The sequence below is a fragment of the Hippopotamus amphibius genome, chromosome 3, assembly GCF_030028045.1.
Source record: "Hippopotamus amphibius kiboko isolate mHipAmp2 chromosome 3, mHipAmp2.hap2, whole genome shotgun sequence".
Lineage (NCBI taxonomy): Eukaryota > Metazoa > Chordata > Mammalia > Artiodactyla > Hippopotamidae > Hippopotamus > Hippopotamus amphibius.
The window spans coordinates 113,885,213-113,904,671 of NC_080188.1; the positions used below are offsets into that span (position 1 = coordinate 113,885,213).

At 42.4% G+C, this 19,459-nt stretch overlaps 3 protein-coding genes across 7 annotated transcripts in view; 2 read left to right on the forward strand and 1 right to left on the reverse strand.

Moving 5' to 3' along the window:
* The window catches only part of ZFP91 (ZFP91 zinc finger protein, atypical E3 ubiquitin ligase), a 35,044-nt gene extending 32,646 nt beyond the window's left edge, over positions 1-2,398 (forward strand). For all 4 annotated transcript variants that reach the window (XM_057726292.1, XM_057726293.1, XM_057726296.1 and 1 more), the window contains exon 11: positions 73-2,398. In XM_057726292.1, coding sequence (XP_057582275.1) covers positions 73-583 — 511 coding nt within the window. In that variant the 3' untranslated portion in view covers positions 584-2,398. The remainder of the gene's footprint in view (positions 1-72) is intronic.
* Positions 1-19,459, reverse strand: part of LOC130848187 (macrophage-expressed gene 1 protein-like) — a 32,403-nt gene that overhangs the window by 10,247 nt on the left and 2,697 nt on the right. The window contains exon 2 of one of the 2 annotated variants that reach the window (XM_057726297.1): positions 15,046-15,181. The exons of the other annotated variant lie outside the window; for it this stretch is intronic. Coding sequence (XP_057582280.1) covers positions 15,170-15,181 — 12 coding nt within the window. The 3' untranslated portion in view covers positions 15,046-15,169. Of the gene's footprint in view, positions 1-15,045; positions 15,182-19,459 lie in introns of those variants that run through there. 2 annotated transcript variants of the gene reach the window in all.
* On the forward strand, positions 4,105-10,981 carry CNTF (ciliary neurotrophic factor). The gene is made up of 2 exons (XM_057726311.1): positions 4,105-5,797; positions 7,011-10,981. Exons 1-2 carry the CDS (start codon positions 5,684-5,686, stop codon positions 7,497-7,499), a joined length of 603 nt encoding a protein of 200 aa, XP_057582294.1. The 5' UTR covers positions 4,105-5,683; the 3' UTR covers positions 7,500-10,981.

A 19,459-nucleotide genomic window follows, 5' to 3' on the forward strand; every position in this document is an offset into this window, starting at 1 on the left:
CACCCTGACGCTAAATGAGAGATCTCTTTATTTCTGTCTTTGATCAGCCATTTCCTTTTTCACTCTCCTTAGATGCGAGATCTGTGGATTTACTTGTCGGCAAAAGGCATCGCTTAATTGGCACATGAAGAAGCATGATGCAGACTCCTTCTACCAATTTTCTTGCAATATCTGTGGCAAAAAATTTGAGAAGAAGGACAGCGTAGTGGCTCACAAAGCAAAAAGCCACCCTGAGGTGCTGATTGCCGAAGCTCTGGCTGCCAATGCAGGCGCCCTCATCACCAGCACAGATATCTTGGGCACTAATACCGAGTCCCTGACACAACCTGCAGACGGTCAGGGTCTTCCTCTTCTTCCTGAGCCTTTGGGGAACTCCACCTCTGGAGAGTGCCTCCTGCTAGAAGCTGAAGGGATGTCAAAGTCATACTGTAGTGGGACAGAACGGGTGAGCCTGATGGCTGATGGGAAGATCTTTGTAGGCAGTGGCAGCAGTGGGGGCACTGAAGGGCTGGTCATGAACTCGGATATACTCGGTGCTACCACAGAGGTTCTGATTGAAGATTCAGACTCTACTGGACCTTAGTGGAAGGGAAGACTTTGGGCACTGGGACAGCTAAGACTTTGTATTTAAAAGACAAAAAGGACAAAAAAAAATTTAAAGCATTTAAAATCTAGTAAAATAACTGAAGGGCCTGCTCTTTCCATTGTGGATCACAGCACACACACGCATGCACACATACACACATACACACACACACACACTCTCCCATACATACACACATCCCCTCTTCATCCTCTGTTGTCCCCTTTATAAAATTGATGTTGCCTTTACCAGAAAGCTCGACAGAGAAGCAGCAGCAGCAGCTCTTAAAGTAAGGGTTATTCTTATACTCAGTTCCAGCCAGGCAGTCTTCCTGCTTATCAGCAGATCCCCCTTTTCAACCTGTAACTCTGATGTGCTCTGGATCAGCTTTTAACTCTTAACAATATATTAATAGTCTCTAAACCCCTTCTCCTCCTTTACTGCTTCCCTATGGTTCTGGCTTCTACCCCATGCAGCACATTTATCTTTAAATTATCATAGAATCCTAATCTCTGGAGGCTGGCAGCTTGACTTGGCACTTTAGGGCCCCTTAGCAGGGTGAGCTGTTAAAACAGCACACATCTCTCACCCACTTTCCCTCCATTCCCCTTGGGTTTAGGAAAGGAAGGATACATGGGGACTACCTCCCTCCTTTTCACCTCACCACCTTTCTCAGTCCCCCTCCCAGCACCTCTAAGGTTCTCAGTGGTGCTCGCTTGCAAGCAGTCTCCCAGCAGGGAGGGAGCTACTACTGTCTTACATGGTCTCTCCGACCATAAGACAGGGCTCTATCAGTGAGACAGTGAGAAAAGTCCCAGACTAATGACAGAAATTTGCACTTTGAACATGTGTGTTTTTGTGTTGTGGAACCTGAGATTCCTTATTTATTAATGGAAAGTCTGATTTTTTTTTTTTTCTTTTGGGGGTGGGGGGGTCTTTGTTGCTATATTTTGTGGGGCTGGGAGAGATGAGATTATTCTGATGTGGGGTCCTTTGCATAAGAGGTACTTGTAGAAGGCAAGGTATAGCGCTGAAGAAGCACAGCCAGCCTCTAAAATCATAGCTCTCCAGTGGCCTTGAAAGAAAGCTGGTCCTCAGCACTAACAAAATCACTACAGTAGCCCAGTGCTTTTCCAGAAGCCTCTGCAGGGAAGGATGTTAGATTTGTGGCAATTAGTGCTCTCTGAGTTTTTAGAGCATTGAGCTTTAGGAATTTGGAGGGCATGAGGAAGGTTGTTCAGGGTCTGAATTACAGATAAAAGGTTTTCTCTTGTGAATTTATTTCCTTTTTTGTCCCCATCATTTCTTTGTACATACTTCCCTATTAGCCAAGCTCTGGCCCCTTTCCTTTGCTTTTGCTTTGCTTTATCATTGGTTCGTTCCAGCTCCCAGTTAGTGAAGGACACTGCCATCAGTGAAGGAATAGTCTGAGTCATACAGTTTGAAGTCAAAGAAAATTGCTCTGTTTTGTTTCCCTTTTCATAATACTTCAGAAGAAGAAAGGTTTCAACAAAGTTAATAATCTGTATAATGTTTTGGCTTTCACGTGAAATTCTAGGAATTATCATTTCCCTTGAGGTAGGGATTTTCACGGGGTGGTTTACTTACTACTGTCCATGGGAGAGACAGTTTTGTACAGCTTCATAACTTACAGAAGACTACAAACTTCTTTTGGCTCATTTTTTAGAGAATTAGAAGGGCAGTTTCTATCCTCTGTACCTCAGAAACTGGAATTAAAGGAGGCTTGCCCTATTTATTGTGTGTCAGAAATGTATGATGGCTGTTGGAAGGAATGAAGTTTTGCTGAGAACAAAATAAGGAACAGCTTGTTTTTCACAAACACTAAAACTACAAAGTTTATCAGTTTTCTCTTTGATTTTTTTTCCCCAAAAGCAGGGTAACAAAATGTCATCTCTGAAAGAGGCTTACTTTCTACCCACTAGTATCAGTGGTTGGGATGCCAGGGAATAGGGAGTGAAACACCTACAGTGAGCAGTCTTCAATGTACTATTGTTTCTTTTCAGTGTTGCCGATTTGCTGTCCTCTCCAGTGTGGGGGTGGAAAATGGAGTAAGGATAAAAGGGGTATAGAATATGCTGTCCTGCCCACAATAAGGATTTGGAGTTGTCTTTGCTTATGTTGAATAGATTTGAAAAGATAATAAGATTGATTGGATGGGTCTGCAGCAAGGTTGTTCCATGGCCATATAAGTCCATTTTGTACCATTTCACTAGCCGGCATCTATACGCCACACTTACTTTTTTGTCTTCGTCACATTTATCTTATCCTTTGTCTCCATAAATTGCATTTGTCATCAGATGGTTTAGCCACCTACACAAAAGCAAACTGCATTTAAAAAAAAAAAGAAAAACTTTGAGATAGAGGGAAAATATGTTCTTCCCTATATCACACTCCTCCCCACCAAAAGCAACCAGTCAGTTCCCATAATTAGAAACTGTCTCCTTTCTTCCTTTTTCACTCGTCTTCATGGCTACCATTTGCCTGCAATTTGCTTCAATAAATTATTGTAGCAGTTTGTGATAAATTTTAAAATATTTTTCACGGACTTAAGTTTTTTTTCCTTTTGAGAAAGATGCTAGCAAAGTAAAGAGTTGGTTTAAGTAAACTATCTTATACTAGGTTCTCTTCCCTTTCTGCTGCTCGTATGTTTACTTCATTGTCCTTCTAAGGAACTCTTAATCTTAAAATTCTACGTTTCCTACTCTTAATCAAATTCTGCTACCTTTTTAATAACTCTTCCCACAGCATATTCTCCATCTTGAAATTAGCAATTCTAAATTCTGAAAATGTAGTTGATACAAATATTATTTCTGCAAGATGTGCTTCCCCCTTGTTTGTGGTTGCCCAGGGTTATTTTGCAAAATTGAGAGTTAATGTGCTTCAGACAGCTTAGATAAACACTGGCCAAGATTATTGGCAGTAAAAAATATAGATACATTAAGGTATGGAAAAACATCCACATAGAGCACTTGAACCTCCTTAGAACCTGTTTGGAGAAAAAAATATCGAGTGTACTAAACCTAACTAAGGTTATTACAGTCTGGCTGTTTGAAGCACCGTTTTTCCCTCCTTCTGTCTTTTTCCCACTTTCCAATGTACTCAAGAAAATTGAAAAATTGTAATGAATCAATTTAAAATATTTTATTTCCTAAAAGCCTTTTTTGTCTGTTGTAATATGCAGGACCCTTCTCCTTTGATGGGAGAGACAGGTAGTTACCTGAATCTAGGTTGAAAAGGTTATGTAAAAAGAAATTATAATAAAAGGGATACTTTGCTTTTCAAATCCTTGCTTTCTCTTAATCTAGGTAAGGCATATCCAAAATAAATATGTAAAGAAGAAAAATAAAAGTTGTCTACACGGAAGCAACTGGTCTTCCTTGGTTGTACTGAGTTACGGTTATCCTGGGGTGAAATAATCGATGCTGCTAAATAAGAAAACCAAGTGCCCTGAGAGCAGGTCTTCTGTGGCAGATGCTGTTGTTTGCTTTTGTTGAGAATCAGTTAACTTGACTCAGTTCAGTTCTTGATTTCTAATGCTGGGATGCCGTATTGATTCTATGATCCTTTGGCAAAGTTGGAAATCCTTGCCATGTTTCAACAGTCTAGGAAAGGTGGATTCTTAATCTAATAAAGAGAACATTAAGGAAGCTGTGGGGTTAATTTCACTCTGATGATGATAAAACCCTGATAGTATTTAATATCAGTGCTTCTTCACAAAACTCAGTGTCCATACAAGTACAAAGTTAAAAACTAGAATCCTTCCTTCCTTCTTAAAAAGCCTACTGTGACAGCCACCTCATTTCTTTCTCCCTTATGTCCCTCGATGATTGTTTACGTATGGAAATTTTCCCCTGAGAAGGCATGTGTTTCAATTTAGATGTAGTGTCCATGATACGAAATAGGGAAAACTAGTTGATTCATTTGGGGATGAAACTTGTAACTCTTACCCAGTTGGCATCATCCTCTAACCTACAGAGTTAAATGCAATAGAACAACAACTCTCCAAGCGCTTTTAAACTCTGCCTTCATTTCACAGTCCAGCTCATTCTCTTATTTTGTTGAGAAGCAATGTGGTATGACTGGGATAAGGAAGAAAAAGAAAAGCATGTTGTCAGTTGAGTGTGACTGCCTCAGAAATGTTACCAAGTCAGGGTTGGGTGTTTCCTGTCCTTTGCAAGAGAACAGGCCTAAACAGTACCTTCTGCATCCTGTAGCTACAAGGAAAGCACCATGATTGAGATTAGAGATGCTTCCTTAGCTGATTTTTTAATCAAGTGTAAATTTAACTTTAAATACATAGCAAAGGGATGGGAGTGGAAAGATGCTGTATTTTTACAGGATCTGTTTCATGTAAACTTTGTGTCCTGAACAAAATATGAACTACCTGAAGAATGAGATTGGAAACTCAGTGGGAGAAAAAGTTCTAGAATCAAAGACTTATATTTAAATTTTGGATCTAGTTATTGGATTTTGTGCACATTATTTAATTTCTTTATTTCTTATGTAAAGTGGGGAAACTATCTTGTAGAATTATTCTAAAGATCAAATAAAGGCTTTAAAGCAGTTAGTGTCTGGTCTAGGTTAGATGCTTAATGAATGGCAGCTATATCAAGAATAATAACTTAATTATTGAATACTTCACCAGGCCAAAAAAGAAAAGCACATGGGGAGCACAGGGAGGGTGATAATAAACTAAACTGATTATATGTGCATATAAGATAGATTACATTAGGCAGGGGTGTCATGAGGATTAGTGTGACAGTGACCTTGTTGCTAAGTGCAAAAGCAAAACAATGACATCAAAACAAGCATGCTAGGCACTGAGTGGAGGAGAGAGATGGAGGCAGACGCTGCAGGACAAAAAGCTGATTAAAAAGGGGCCTTTGATTCCACAGGCACAAAAATCCACAGCCAGGAATTTGCTGCCACCTCTGAGTCAGGCAGGGGGTGGGGGTGCACAATTCCGTTAGTAGAGAAATGCCCAGTGGATTTTAGCCTGAGAGTCACATTTCTCATTTGGACCGGTATAGACAGAAACAAACCCAGCTCACTTGTTTCCTGGGACAGTTGAGATAGGGGATGGCCTTCGCAGAGCACTCACAGCTGACCCCTCACCACCGGGACCTCTGTAGCCGCTCTATCTGGCTAGCAAGGAAGATCCGTTCAGACCTGACTGCTCTTGTGGAATCTTACGTAAGTTACCTATTTTGCTGTTGGTGATTTTCACTTCCCCTCTTCTGTTCCAACCCGTTATCAGTTGTGAAAGCCCTAATCATATAGTCATTTATATATTGGGCACCTGTCATTTGACATGGCCCCTTCCCTTAAGAAAAGTCATATGACCGTACATGCTTTCTTTAGGCTATTTAGGAGACATATTCCTTGAATAAGAAAATATACATGGGGTTCTAGGTAGAATTCGCCATATGTCTCAGAGGCTGTTCCTAATTTGATTACCTGTCTGAATACTGCCAGAACAGATTAACCATAAGCCCTCTAAGTTTGGGTTATTAATGTACATCGTTCTGGTTTTTTGAGCTATGTAAACAAAAGGCGGAGTGAGGTTTATAGGATTGGGAGAACAGTATAAACAAACAATTTCTCCTATTACATTGTCAGCCACCCTACACAATCAAAAGTGTTCCTGTGTCTAAATAGAAAGGTCACCTACACTATCAAAAATGTCTCCTTGAAGAATCACTGGGGACCTGGGCGAGTGTGGGATTCTTAAGGAGCTAACCATGGAGTTCAGATAGGTTTTTTGATAGAGGAAGATCCCCATCTGTCTTCACCTAAGGCCTGCTGTAGAAATACTCCAGGCCCCTGTGGAGAGTTCTGAATTTAGGTCCTCTGAGAATTGGTTTATCTTCATAAAGCCCCAGCAGTCAGAAATCACTGTTTGATATACCAACTTTAAAAAAAATAATTGCCATTGACTTCTCTAGTAAAGGATTGTCCTCACCATTGAGAGTGGGCGATGGAAAGGGCTGTTCAAAAAATTCTACAACGGCTATATTTTAGAGCTTCTTAGGTGTGGCCAGTATCTTTAGGCGTATTTAAAATACTTAAACTCCAGTATGATTATAATGCCCCAGTTGCCAGGAGGGAGTGTCAAGTGGGAAGGATAACTTATTCTAGGCCAGTCTGTGGTTTTCAACCTTTGGAACCTAGTGTAAGCTGCAGAATCTCCCAAGAAAAATGAACAGGTAGTCAAAGCAGTGTGTATAATTTCTGGGAGAATAGGGTCTTCCTAAAGTCAGTTATGGATTCCTCTTCTAGATTCTGTATTTTCTTTACAATTTGGATCCTTGACCAGGGAAGTGGCTAAGATTCTAGATGAGATTTAGAGACTGAGAATGGTGGAGTGATTACAGAAGATGTGATGTTTTTCTGTATCCTTGACCAGGTGAAGCGTCAAGGTCTGAACGAGCACATGAACCTGGACTCTGTGGGCGGTGTGCCAATGGCAAGCACTGATCGATGGAGTGAGCTGACTGAGGCAGAGCGACTCCAAGAGAACCTCCAAGCTTATCGCACCTTCCATGTTATGCTGGCCAGGCTGTTAGAAGACCAACGGGTACATTTTTCTCCGGCTGAAGATGACTTCCATCAAGCGATACATACCATTCTCCTCCAAGTCGCTGCCTTTGCTTATCAGCTGGAGGAATTAATGGTACTCCTGGAGCACAAGATCCCCTCCAGTGAGGCCGACAGGATGCCCCTTATTGTTGGAGGTGGTGGTCTGTTTGAGAAGAAGCTGTGGGGCCTGAAGGTGTTGCAGGAGCTTTCACAGTGGACAGTGAGGTCCATCCATGACCTTCGAGTCATTTCGTCTCGTCAAACTGGGATCCCAGCACATGGGAGCCATTATACTGCTAAGGACAAGAAACTGTAGCAGTTACCCTCTTCTCTCTCTCTCTTACTTGCTTTTTCTTCTAGAGGAATATACATAGTTCTCTGAGGCCTCACTTTCCTATTCTTATTTTTGAAAACCTTTAAGACCACAGGCATTTTCATCAACTAGGTTTGGAGACGCGGACAAATGGGCATACGGGTTCAATCTGGGGGTGTGTGTGTGTGTGTTGGGACCATAAGGGACTGGGGGCAGGGACACCATCCTTCCACCTCCGTGCTCTAATCTTTCCTACCCACTAAATAACCTTTACAGGCATTTAACAGCCTCACAGGATAAATATATTTTTAACTCTAGTTCCAGATGACTCTTCTGAGAAGGCTGAAATAGTGAATTAAAAATCATGGACTCTGGCCAACTCAAAGTCTTGGATAATAAAAATAGTAACTAACATTTATTGAGTATCTACTATATAGAAGCAGCATGCCAGGGTCTTTCTGTATGTCATGATTTTCACAACAACCCTGCTGAGAGAGAGGTGGTGTTCTTTCCATCCGGCAGCTGAGAAAGCAGGCTCGCTAGCAAATGGCACAGTGAGTTTGAACCCAGAGCTTTCTCATTCCAAAGCCTGTGCGCCCTTCACTTTAAAGGCCTGATTATGAACCTCTATCACCGCACCACTTTGCTACAGAGCACTGGAAAAGGTATCCATGTAAATCTATCCCCAGCACTGAAAAAGCAACCCCTAACTATGTCCTGATAGCGTTAAAGGCAGTACTTGTTGTCCATACTTGGCAAAGAGGAGAGCAAGATGTTAAGATGAGTCCACCAAACTTCGGAACTTTGGAAGCTGCGGGTGTGCAGTCATGCAGCTTGCTTTCAAGTAGCCACTAATGCTCTTGAGTTTGGGGTTGGACACAGCTTAGACCAGGTTCCCTCACATTTATTGTCATCAGCAGTGCAGTGACACAGGCACTGTAAACCGGGCTTTCACAGGCAATAGGTAGAATCCTGCTCAGGTTAAAAAGTCACAGAACTCCTTCACCACACATTCTCTGGACTTAGTCATGAGGAGAGGGCGAGGCCCACTCTGTTCCCAGTGGGAATGCCAGCGATTCTGAAACAATGTATAGCAAAGCCTCCATACTTCATAACAAAGGGCATGGCTCCGCCTTTAATGTTTTTCAGGGAAACAGTATGAAAAGTACATCGAGGAGTGAATGCTGTGGGCGTTAATGTAAAAGGTCACTTGCAGTCAGGCCTGTGAACTAGTGGCGCAAACGGGAATCCAGAAGTTCCCAGGGGTATCATTTATTTCACACTACCAATTAATTCAAACTCAAGATCTTGGATTGGGGGCCCCAATCAGTTTAGTTTTCTTATCTGAGGATTTTATATTCTTAAAAGGACCGTGAGTTGGAGAGGGCTTAGCTTCCATAGCTTGTGTCCCACATGGGTTTTTGTGCAGGACTCCATGCAGTCAATATTAGGAGAGAGCTCTGGGCCAGGTGCGGTGGCAACACAGGGGAGGTCAGGCCCTGCTCTCCAGGATGCATCTTGTGGAAACAGGGTTGTAGGCATACAGGAGATCAATACGAGATGGGAACTGTAAGACGGGTTTAAGCCGTGTGGAGTTGAGGGAGATCACTGAGGGCCAGAAATCGCTTCCTGGAGGAGGGAGGAGTTAGCTGTATCTCAGAGGTTGGCAAAGTACCAAATAAAGAGAAAAATCACCAGGGGAGAAATAGAGAAGAGGTGCCTGGTCAGAAGAAAATGAGGCAATAATAAACATTTGGGTCCAGCTACCACTAAAAGTTTATTTTGTTTGTAATTTTGGTAATGATATATCATTTTGCAGTGAATGCATAGAGGCTTATTTCATTCGAGCTTTTCCTTGTTTAAATTGTTTCTTAAGCACTATTTTGGTTGGTAAAATACTTGCTTATTAATGTGACATGCTTAGATTTATCAGTATAATACATACTTTAGACTCTGTTTCATGAAGAAAGGTCTGTGTAAAACTCCTTAACGGGGAATAACTGATTACAAACCTGCTGCATCTGAAAGGACTGACCCCTCTCTAAGTGTTGTGTTTTTATATTGAGCAGATGTGGCAGGGTAGACACATCTGTAGAGGTTTCAGACGATGTCAGTGGAGCATGGCTTAAGGTCTGCTGAGTCACATAAGAAGGAATGTGTATGTACTGGAGGCACATTTAAAGTGGCAGAGGGTTCAGAAATGGTATAAGTAGCTGCTGAATGGGAAGAAGTAGAAAGTTTAGGCCACAAAAGTAGCAAGTTTTCTGAGGACATTCCCAGCACTGTGCTAGGAGCTGTGTGTCGGTTTCTCCTTCAAGAAACTTGCAACATGCCTCATGAGAAATGTGGGCAAACTTGTTAGAAAAGGGTAAAGGGGAAATGAGCACTTAGCCGTGATAGCAAAGACGTAAGCGTGTGGCTCTGAGTATGTAGACATTTGCATCACGCTAATTTGAAATGGATGAAACAGACAATAAGGGACTGACAATAGGTCGTATACATGTAAGTATATATTAACAAGCTCTTAAAAGGCATAAATTTAGTTCCCAGCCCCTAACTCTTATTTTGTAAAGGGGATTCCTTCCACCCCCACTGCCTCCAGAAAAGTCCTCTCTAGGAGGAGAGATTAGGTTTTCTGAGTCTGTCAAGGAATTACATGAATGAGAGTTGATACATTCTTCACGCATTGATTTATGAGGATAATTTGGAAAAGACTTGCAAATTAGCACAAATTGAAAGTCCAAGCATGGAATAAAATTGACTTTAAGACAATCAGGTTTGAGGGAAGTGAGAGTTTTAATAAAAAAGGAAAGTGTAAGGTCATAGTCCTGGAATTGCTGTTATTTCAGGCTTCTGTGGATTAAAGCCCAATGGATGACTCACTGTTGTGACCGCTGGTCACAGAGGGAGAGGACAAGTAAATATTTCGGGGAGACGTATCTGAAAAGTTGTTTGGAATGACATATTTGTTAATCCTCAGCTCCTCATGAAGTAGCTGAGCACCTTCTCCTTCTGTCGAGCAAAATACAAATGCAGGAAGCAGAGGGGCCTCCACAGGATGAGAAAGGGATTGGAGAAGAGGAAAAGGGGAAAAAAAATTGAATTGATGTATCTGTGTGTGTGTGCATGTGTTACCAACAATGTTTAGGTCAGGGCATTTGAAAAGGATGGTTTGGCCTGCTTCATCCTACCTCAGCTTCAAGCATCAGACCCAAGAATGAACCTTCTGAATGTTGGTACATTTAAAAAGTGAAAATGATAAAAATTTCATCGTTTCATTCAAAAGCTTCTATAGAGCTCTAAGGTCTACAGATAAAAACAGTACAAATCTAATTCGATCTTTTGATGAAATATATGTCGGGTGTGAGATAAGAAAATCCACGTGCATGTAATTCTTAAAATATACTACTTTGATCAGTCTATTTTTGGCAGAGAGATGCACGAGTGAAAGAATAAGGGATTCAGTAGTGGCTAACAATAAAGATTTTGCCTCAGCAAGACCACGAGTTGCTTCTTTTATTTCTGTATCTGGATGAACAAGGGGAATTTCAAGTGATTTCAACATTGGATGAAATGTAATCCTCCCAGCCAGGGCCAGGCTCACTCAAGCGCGCTGGGTAAATCTCCATGATGCCAGGCCACTGAAAACAACTCCCAAGGCCAGTCAGCCTCAAAAAGGTAGATGCCCCCTACATTTAGCAGCTAGCCTACAGAAGAGGAAGATTTCCTTTCATACGGTTTAATTTCAAGTATTAGAACTCTAGTCAAGCCTTTGAAACAGAAGAATCCTTACTAGCCTATTCCTAGTCGATTTGAAGGTAGAAACTAAGTTGAGAAACATACATGGGAAAATACAAACGTGGCTAAGAGATTCTGTATTTTCATCCACATGCTCAAAGTAGTATGAAAGGGAATACTGCATTTACTTACTAAGTCAGACACCTCTACCCTATTTTATGTCATTTACTCCTCTGAGATACTATCTTTCACAAACAAGGGAAATGAGAATGACTGTTAACTAGTCCAAGTTCCCTCCTCTGCTATATGACAGGTTTGGAGAGTTCTGGCTCCAAAGCTCGCCCCACTATACCCAGCTACCACAGCACACCTAGCAATCGAGACCATCTTAGACTGAAATCCATTCTCTGTCTCTGTAATTCACTTTTCTTGGATAAAGCCAGCTACAGACTTGTACAAAATCTCTCTGTCACAAACCCTATTAAGTTTCCAAACTTTGGGGCAAGTCACTTTTTCTGAGCTCCCTCATTTGTGAAACGGAAATAACTAACTTCACAGGTTGTTACACGGTTCAGACAAATTTGAGTACCTGAAAGTACTTGTAAATGACGTACAAACATCAAGTGTACTTAATGCCTCAAATAGCTTGGATTAATATAAGCCTTTGAACTGAGGACTGCAAGTATCTCAGAAAAATACCAGTTGCTTCCCAGGATTCATCTGGTCACAGCCCAGACTTCATCCTGTGTGGCCTTTGGCCACTAGAGGTCGATTCAGTTTTCACGCACAGCCTCCAGGAATCATCTACCTCTGGAGAGGTGAGACCAGGCTGTTCACTACATCCACAGAGATGGTTTTCACAAGCATCAGACAAGTTCTGGAGAAGCCTGGCAGGCTCTGTAAAGAGCCAAGGAAACAGGGAAACCAAGGCACCACCCAGGATGTGTTAAAGCTGCATTCAGACTTGGAGTCATCCTGCCATTCACCAGTACCCTTCTCAACACAGGAAGGAACTCAAACTTCATTTAGTTCAATCTCTCCATTAAACACATTGCACAAGGAAGCCAGAGAGGTGCCCTGGTGTCCCAGCTACAAAGTAGAAGAATCAGAACTACAGTTTGGTCCAGGACTTTCCCCAGTGTGCCTCCCTGCTTCTCCATTAGACCCATCTCATCTTAGGAAGCCTCAGTTCTCTCTGTTTGCATCCTTTCACTCTCCTGCATCCAATGCTCTCTGGTGCCCTTTCTTCTAACAAGTCTTTGGAAACTCTGGGAACAGCAACTCATAACCCAGACTTCTTTTGCCACCCCAGCGCCCACCTCTACTATAATTTTGTGTTCCCTTATCCCATCCTTCCCCTAATATTATGGGAAAAGCAGGACACATTCTGAGGTAATGGTTAAATATGTCATTCCTTCCAGATAAGTAGCATTTGAACAAGAGACCCAGGGAAGCTTTTTAAAAATAAATTTCTGAGGCAGGTTTCTTATCTTTAGGTCAGACCAACCCTCAGCCTATACCACTAGGGAAAGGTTCAGGAACTACTTTCTATTTTCTTACTTAGGGATCCCTGGTTCCTATCCCCAAAGGTTGGAGGGGAGGGAGGGTTGGGAGTGACATAAATAATTTAATAAGCCAATAAAAATTCCCAATCTGGTTCTAAGCAATAAAACCCTAAAGCTTTCAAAAGTGTCCTGCTAGACTCCAACCGAATTCAAGAACAATGCATAATGATGCCTACTTTGGGCCAGCACTAAGGATACAGAAACAAATATTAAGGGCTTCCCTGGTGGCACAGTGGTTAAGAATCCACCTGCCAATGCAGGGGACATGGGTTTGATCCCTCGTCCAGGAAGATCCCACATGCCGTGGAGCAACTAAGCCCGTGTACCACAACAACTGAGCCTGCGCCCTAGAGTCTACCAGCCACAACTACTGAAGCCTGCGCAGCTAGAGCCTGTGCTCTGAAACAAGAGAAGCCACTGCAATGAGAATCCCATGCACTGCAACAGAGAGTGGTCCGCGCTCACCGCAACTAGAGAAAGCCCTCGCGCAGCAAAGAAGACGCAAGGCAGCCAAAAATAAAAAATAATTAAATTTTCAAAAAAGAAATGAATATTAATGATAGTAGCAGACTTTTTATATGGTGTTTACTCTGCCATTCATCAATCTAATCACTGTATGTGCATTCATTCATTTACTCCCCACCAGAACACAACGAGGTAGGTACAAAGATTCTTACGTTACAACTGCAGAAATAGGCAGAGAGCTGATAGTTCCCTGCCCTGGAAACACTCATGGTCTCCTGAGAAAGACAACAGGTACACCCTCAACTGTGACAGAAATCAGGGTGTGGTTAGTCATGCCAGAGTCTAACCAAGGGCTGGGGAGCCCAGAGGAAGGAAGGGTAGGAGGGAGCCTCTCAAAAGAGGAAATCACCCCATTCTACATCTCCCATCTCGGGCAAATTTGCATCGTGCAAGAAGGGTTTTGTTTTATTTATTTTATTCTATCTGTGCTCCCACCTTCCTTTCCACAAGACTAAATCCTGTTCTCGCTCCAAGATCGAGATCACATATTGCTTTCTTTGTGAAAACATCCCTGACCTATACACCTGCATCGCTGCCCTCTCCTCTTTGCTGAGAAATGCACCTGATTGCTTCTACTACTGATTACTGTGACAACCACTGCTACTGATCATAATAATATTGAGCTCTGACACTGAACTAGGTGCTCTGCACAAAGCAGCTCATTTAATCCTCACAGCCTATCACACTTGAGGTTATTATCATTTCTGCTTTGCACATGAAAGAACTGAAGTTCAGAAAGGTTAAGTGACTCACCCAAAGTTGCAGAGCTGGGAATTGGCAGAGCTGGGATTCAAATTGAAGTATTTGAATATACAAGTTATACTTTCTCTTTGCATAACTATTATATGACTTAGTACATTGCATCTTGGTTATTTATGCCTATGTCTCTCTTCTGCTTGAGTGCGGGCTCCTTGAAGGCAGGGGCTGTGTCTTCCCTGGCATAATGTAGGTGCTCATCAAAGGTTACCTGAATGAGGGGAGGGAGGCAGGTGGTTATAGTGATGAAGGGAATGGAAGGTGGTATGCAGTAGAAGAATGATCACTGTTTATACTGATGTTTCCCAACCCTTTTTTTTTTGGCTGCATTTGATCTTCATTGAGGTGCACGGGCTTCTCAGTGCAGTGGCTTCTCTTGTTTTAGAGCACGGACCCTACAGTGTGTGGGCTTCAGTAGTTGCAGCACCTGGGCTCAGTAGTTGTGGCACACGGGCTTAGTTGCTCCATGGCATGTGGGATCTTCCCAGACCAGGGCTCAAACCCATGTCCCCTGCATTGGCAGGCAGATTCTTAACCACTGCGCCACCAGGGAAGTCCCTCCCAACCTTTTTGACAGAAATGATAATGTTTGTCCGGCACACTGGGCTAAATTGGAGGAGATCTGGATTCTAGGAGAAGGGTGCTCTAGCCGGGAGGAAAGTGGGCCACGATAAGGTCTGTATGTCTGGCAACCTCAGTCAGCAATTAGTTACGGTAGTGTTGAAGAGATCAGTACTTCTTGGCATCCATTGGACAGCCTGTGCTTTATGTGAAGGGTTAACTATTTCTTAAGGACCAGATAGTAAGTATTTTAGGCTTTTGTGCTACAAGGTCTCTGTTGCAACTATTCAACTTTGCCATTGCAGCATGGACACAGTTATAGACAACATGTAAACAAATGAGTGTGGCTGTGTTCCATTAAAACTTTATTTACAAAAACAGGTCCCAGGCTGTGGGCCATGTTTGCTGACCTCAAACGTAAATGAATCTTATACTTCAGGGCTTTGGGTGCTTCTCCTCTCAGCCCAGTTTTTAACGTTGATGAAATTGTAGGGGAGGCAAAACTTTACCTCTACCCACCTTGGATTTTCAGCTGAGACTCTTAAAAAAAAAATAAAATACAGTTTATTAAAGCACATTACTCAGGAGAAAACTGAACCAAAATAACTCAAAATGGCAGCTTAGAATTCCAATTTATACAGCATCGTCAATAAGAATAATAAATTTGTAGAGAAATGACAGGAGGAGGGGAAGCTTAGACTTGTGGGGGAGAGGCGGGGGCAAACTATGGGCAGGTAAATATATGGGAGAAAAACTAACGGAGTAAAGTTTGTTTGCAGGTTCCTCTGGTGCCTTCTCTGGGCTAAGAGTCTGTCTTAGTAAAAATAGAATTTATATCCTGCCTTTAGGCAGAAAAGAGAGAGCTTTTTCTACCTTTACTGCTTCTTAATTGCCTTTAGTTCAAAATAATTCTTATGTTAAAGAGCGTATTTTAGGATGACATTCTGGTTTCCTTCAAAGTTCAACTTATTAATTTATTCTTTTATGAATGGTGCTTTGGGTACCATATCTAAAAATCTTTACCTAACTCAAATTACAAAGATTTTTTCCCTATATTTTCTCCTTTTTTTTTTTTTTTTTTTTTATCTTCCTCATTTGACAAAGGGTTACCCTTCTTAGGAGCCCCTTAAGAATAAATAAATGAATGATTTAAATGAAAGAATAGGAAATCCTTCTTTCTTCTATATCTTCCATACCTCCTACTCTCCTCACCCTGAACTCTCCAAACCATGAAGCTCAGCAGAGATTCCTCGAACCCCAGTCTGATTTTTGAGGCCCCAACCTTGCTGATGTGTTTGCCTGTAACTTAGTGACTCCCAGCCTTTTGATGCTGCAACATTCTTTTTACAACAAACACACAGCCACTTTTATTTGCACCTCCAACCTATTCTTTTTTACTTTTATTATCTATTTATGTATTTATTTTGGCCACTTCACAGCATCTGGATCTTAGTTCCCTGACCAGGGATCAAACCCATGGCCCCTGCAGTGGAAGTGTGAAGTCCTAACCCCTGGACCTCCAGGGAAGTCCTCTTCCAACCTATTTTAAAAACAACACAGTTTTTTTTTAAATTAATTAATTAATTAATTAATTTATTTATTTTATTGGCTGTGTTGGGTCTTCATTGCTGCACACGGGCTTTCTCTAGCTGCGGCGAGTGGGGGCTACTCTTCATTGTGGTGCGCGGGCTTCTCTTTGCAGTAGCCTCTCTTGTTGCAGAGCACCGGCTCTAGGCATGTGGGCTTCAGTAGTTGCGGCACATGGGCTCAATAGTTGTGGCTCACGGGCTCTAGAGAGCAGGCTCAATAGTTGTGGTACACAGGCTTAGTTGCTCTGTGGCATATGGTATCTTCCTGGGGCAGGGATCAAACCTGTGTCCCCTGCACTGGCAGGCGGATTCTTACCCACTGTGCCACCTAGGAAGTCCCAACAACAGAGTTTTAAAATTAAATTTAAAATTAATTTTCATTGTCAAATTTTCAGGAACTTCTTGAGTTAACCAGACACTACCTGGTTTACAGCAGTCCCTCTCTATGAAGTACAGAAAACAATCACTACAGGATGATTTGGTCCAAGCCTAAAGCTATAGGTAGTGAGATCGAGGCTGGGATAAGGAGTGGGCTTGGAAGCTGGAGCTCAGAGGTTTACCAGGTTCACGCTTGTGAATCTCCCTCCACGACTGCTCAGTTCTGTTCTCTATTTCTTTTTTCTTTAAAAATAATACATGGCGTTTTATGCAAATTTTATAAAATTTTGAAAAATGAGGGAATGTAAGTGCAGAAAAATTGGAACTAAAACTAAGTTTAGCAGCAAGAATGTTGATGAAGGGGCCAAAATTTGGCTCTAAGCTCTCTGGAGGTCAAAATAAGGGGAAAGACCTCTTTGTTTTACATGACTTAGTGTCCATAAAATCACAACCCAGTTGCCCAAGAGAAGCCTGTTTCAGGAGGAGACATCGTGTGATGTCCAAGGAGCAGCTCCCTGACAGCACGTAATCCATCACTCCCCATCCTATCATCAGCTGGGATGGAATTTCAGCCGGCTCTCCACCCTGTTACTCAGAGTTCTAAAACGAACTTGGAGACTTGGTGGTCACGCCATGCTACCACCTCCCCCTTTCCCATCCTTTTTATTTTTATTTTTTGTCTACTTGCCTAGAATATTTTGAGACAGTGAAAACTGAGTCTTATTCATCTTTGTATTTATTCAAGCACTTATGCTGGGCAAAATGAGACTTAAAACTGGTTCATTCATGGCAATTCCCTGGTGGTCCAGTGGTTAGGACTCCACATTCTCATTGCCGAGAGCTCGGGTTTGATCCCTCGTTGGGGGACTAAGATCCCACAAGCTGCATGGTGCAGCAAAACAAAACAAAACAAAACAAAACCAAAAAAAAACCCAAACAAAACAATAACAATAACAAACAACAACAACAACAAAACCCAACCTGGGGACTTCCCTAGTGGTTAAGAATCCGCCTGCCAAAGCAGGGGACACGGGTTCGAGCCCTGGTCCGGAAAGATCCCACATGCTGCGGAGCAACTAAGCCCCTGAGCCACAACTACTGAGCCTGCGCTCTAGAACTTGTGAGCCACAACTATTGAGCCCAAGTGCCACAACTACTGAAGCCTGCGCACTTAGAGCCTGTGCTCTGCAACTAGAGAAGCCACCACAATGAGAAGCCTGAGCACTGCAATGAAGAGTAGCCCCCACTTGCCACAGTTAGAGAAAGCTCGTGCACAGCAACAAAGACCCAATGCAGCCAATAAATTAATTAATTAATTAATTTTTTAAAAGGTGCAGCAACGTATCTTTCGATTAACATGTCCTATGTAATTATTTATAGTGCCTCCTTTTGGTCTCAACAAGGGTCCAGATTTGGATGATCAATTACGTAGCCACCTTACTTATAGGATGGTCCATTTTGCCCCTCTTCTTTATTCCACACCAGAATCTTTTATTGTGCCCTGATCCCCATCTTGCTTATATCAGTTGGAGAGCTCAGTTTTTAGAGCCTGGAGGGTTATTTCAGGAAATGAATTGAGACCATCAGAAATGGGCATTCGATTTCTGTTGAAACAATCCTCCCAGGCCAGCAGTACTGAACAAATCTGAAAGTGTGCCTGGCTGAGATGACTCTGGTCCCATGCCAGAAACCTTATCAGCACCCTCCCAGTTAGAATCTGTGACCCTCATTCGTTTCCCCATAATGGTTTGTTTGAAGCTCTATGACATTTTTACGATGGGTAGTTTATGTTTTGTGAGTGTCTTACCCACTCAACTGTGAGCCCCAAAAGTCTGTGTACACAGGCCCCACATTGTGATAGCTCACTGTGACATGCCAGATGCGAGGCGCTGTACCAAGGGGTTTCCTTGCATTGTCTTATTTAATCCTCGTAACAATTCATGCTATCAGTCTTATGATCATCCCTATTTTATAGATGAGATTAGTTCTCAGAGACGTGAGTCAACTTTCTCCTGGGCACAGAGCTAGTAAGCAGCTGCTCTGGGACTTGAGCCCAGTTTGTCTGATTCGATTCTAGTATCCCACTCTTAAAGCAGTGGTGGGCTCCCCTGGTGGCACAGTGGTTAAGAATCCACCTGCCAGTGCAGGGGGCCCGGGTTCCATCCTTTGTCAGGGAACGAGATCCTGCATGCCGCAACTAAGATCCGACGTAGCCAAATAAATAGATAAATAAATAATTTTTTAAATTTGCTGATTACAACCTAATTCACTTCATCATCCACAAGTAGGTCAAGCCCTATTTGGAAAACAAAAACAAGACTGTCTGACTTGAAGTCCAAGAGGGAACTTTTTGGGTTCAAGGTAATGATTCTGGGAAAATAAATTGATAGAACACATTTTATAACAAACAAACAAACCAAATCTAACTTCAAAGCTACACAGGGACTTCTCTGGTGGTGCAATGGTTAAGAATCTGCCTGCCAGTGCAGGGGACACGGGTTTGATCCCTGGGGCAGGAAGATCCCACATACCGCCGCTGAGCAACTAAGCCTGTGTGCCACAACTACTGAGCCTGCGCTCTAGCGCCCACGAGCCACAACTACTAAAACCCCTGTGCCTAGAGCCTGTGCTCTGCAACAAGAGAAGCCACTGCAATGAGAAGCCTTTGCACTGAAATGAAGAGTAGCCCCCGCTCTCCACAACTGGAGAAAGCCTGCGCGCAGCAATGAAGACCCAAAGCAGCCAATAAATAAATAAATAAATAAATAAATAAATTTATTTATTTAAAAGAAAGAAAGAAAGAAAATTGTCCTGGGGTCAATGCTGATTCTATCTTCCCTGTGACTGCACG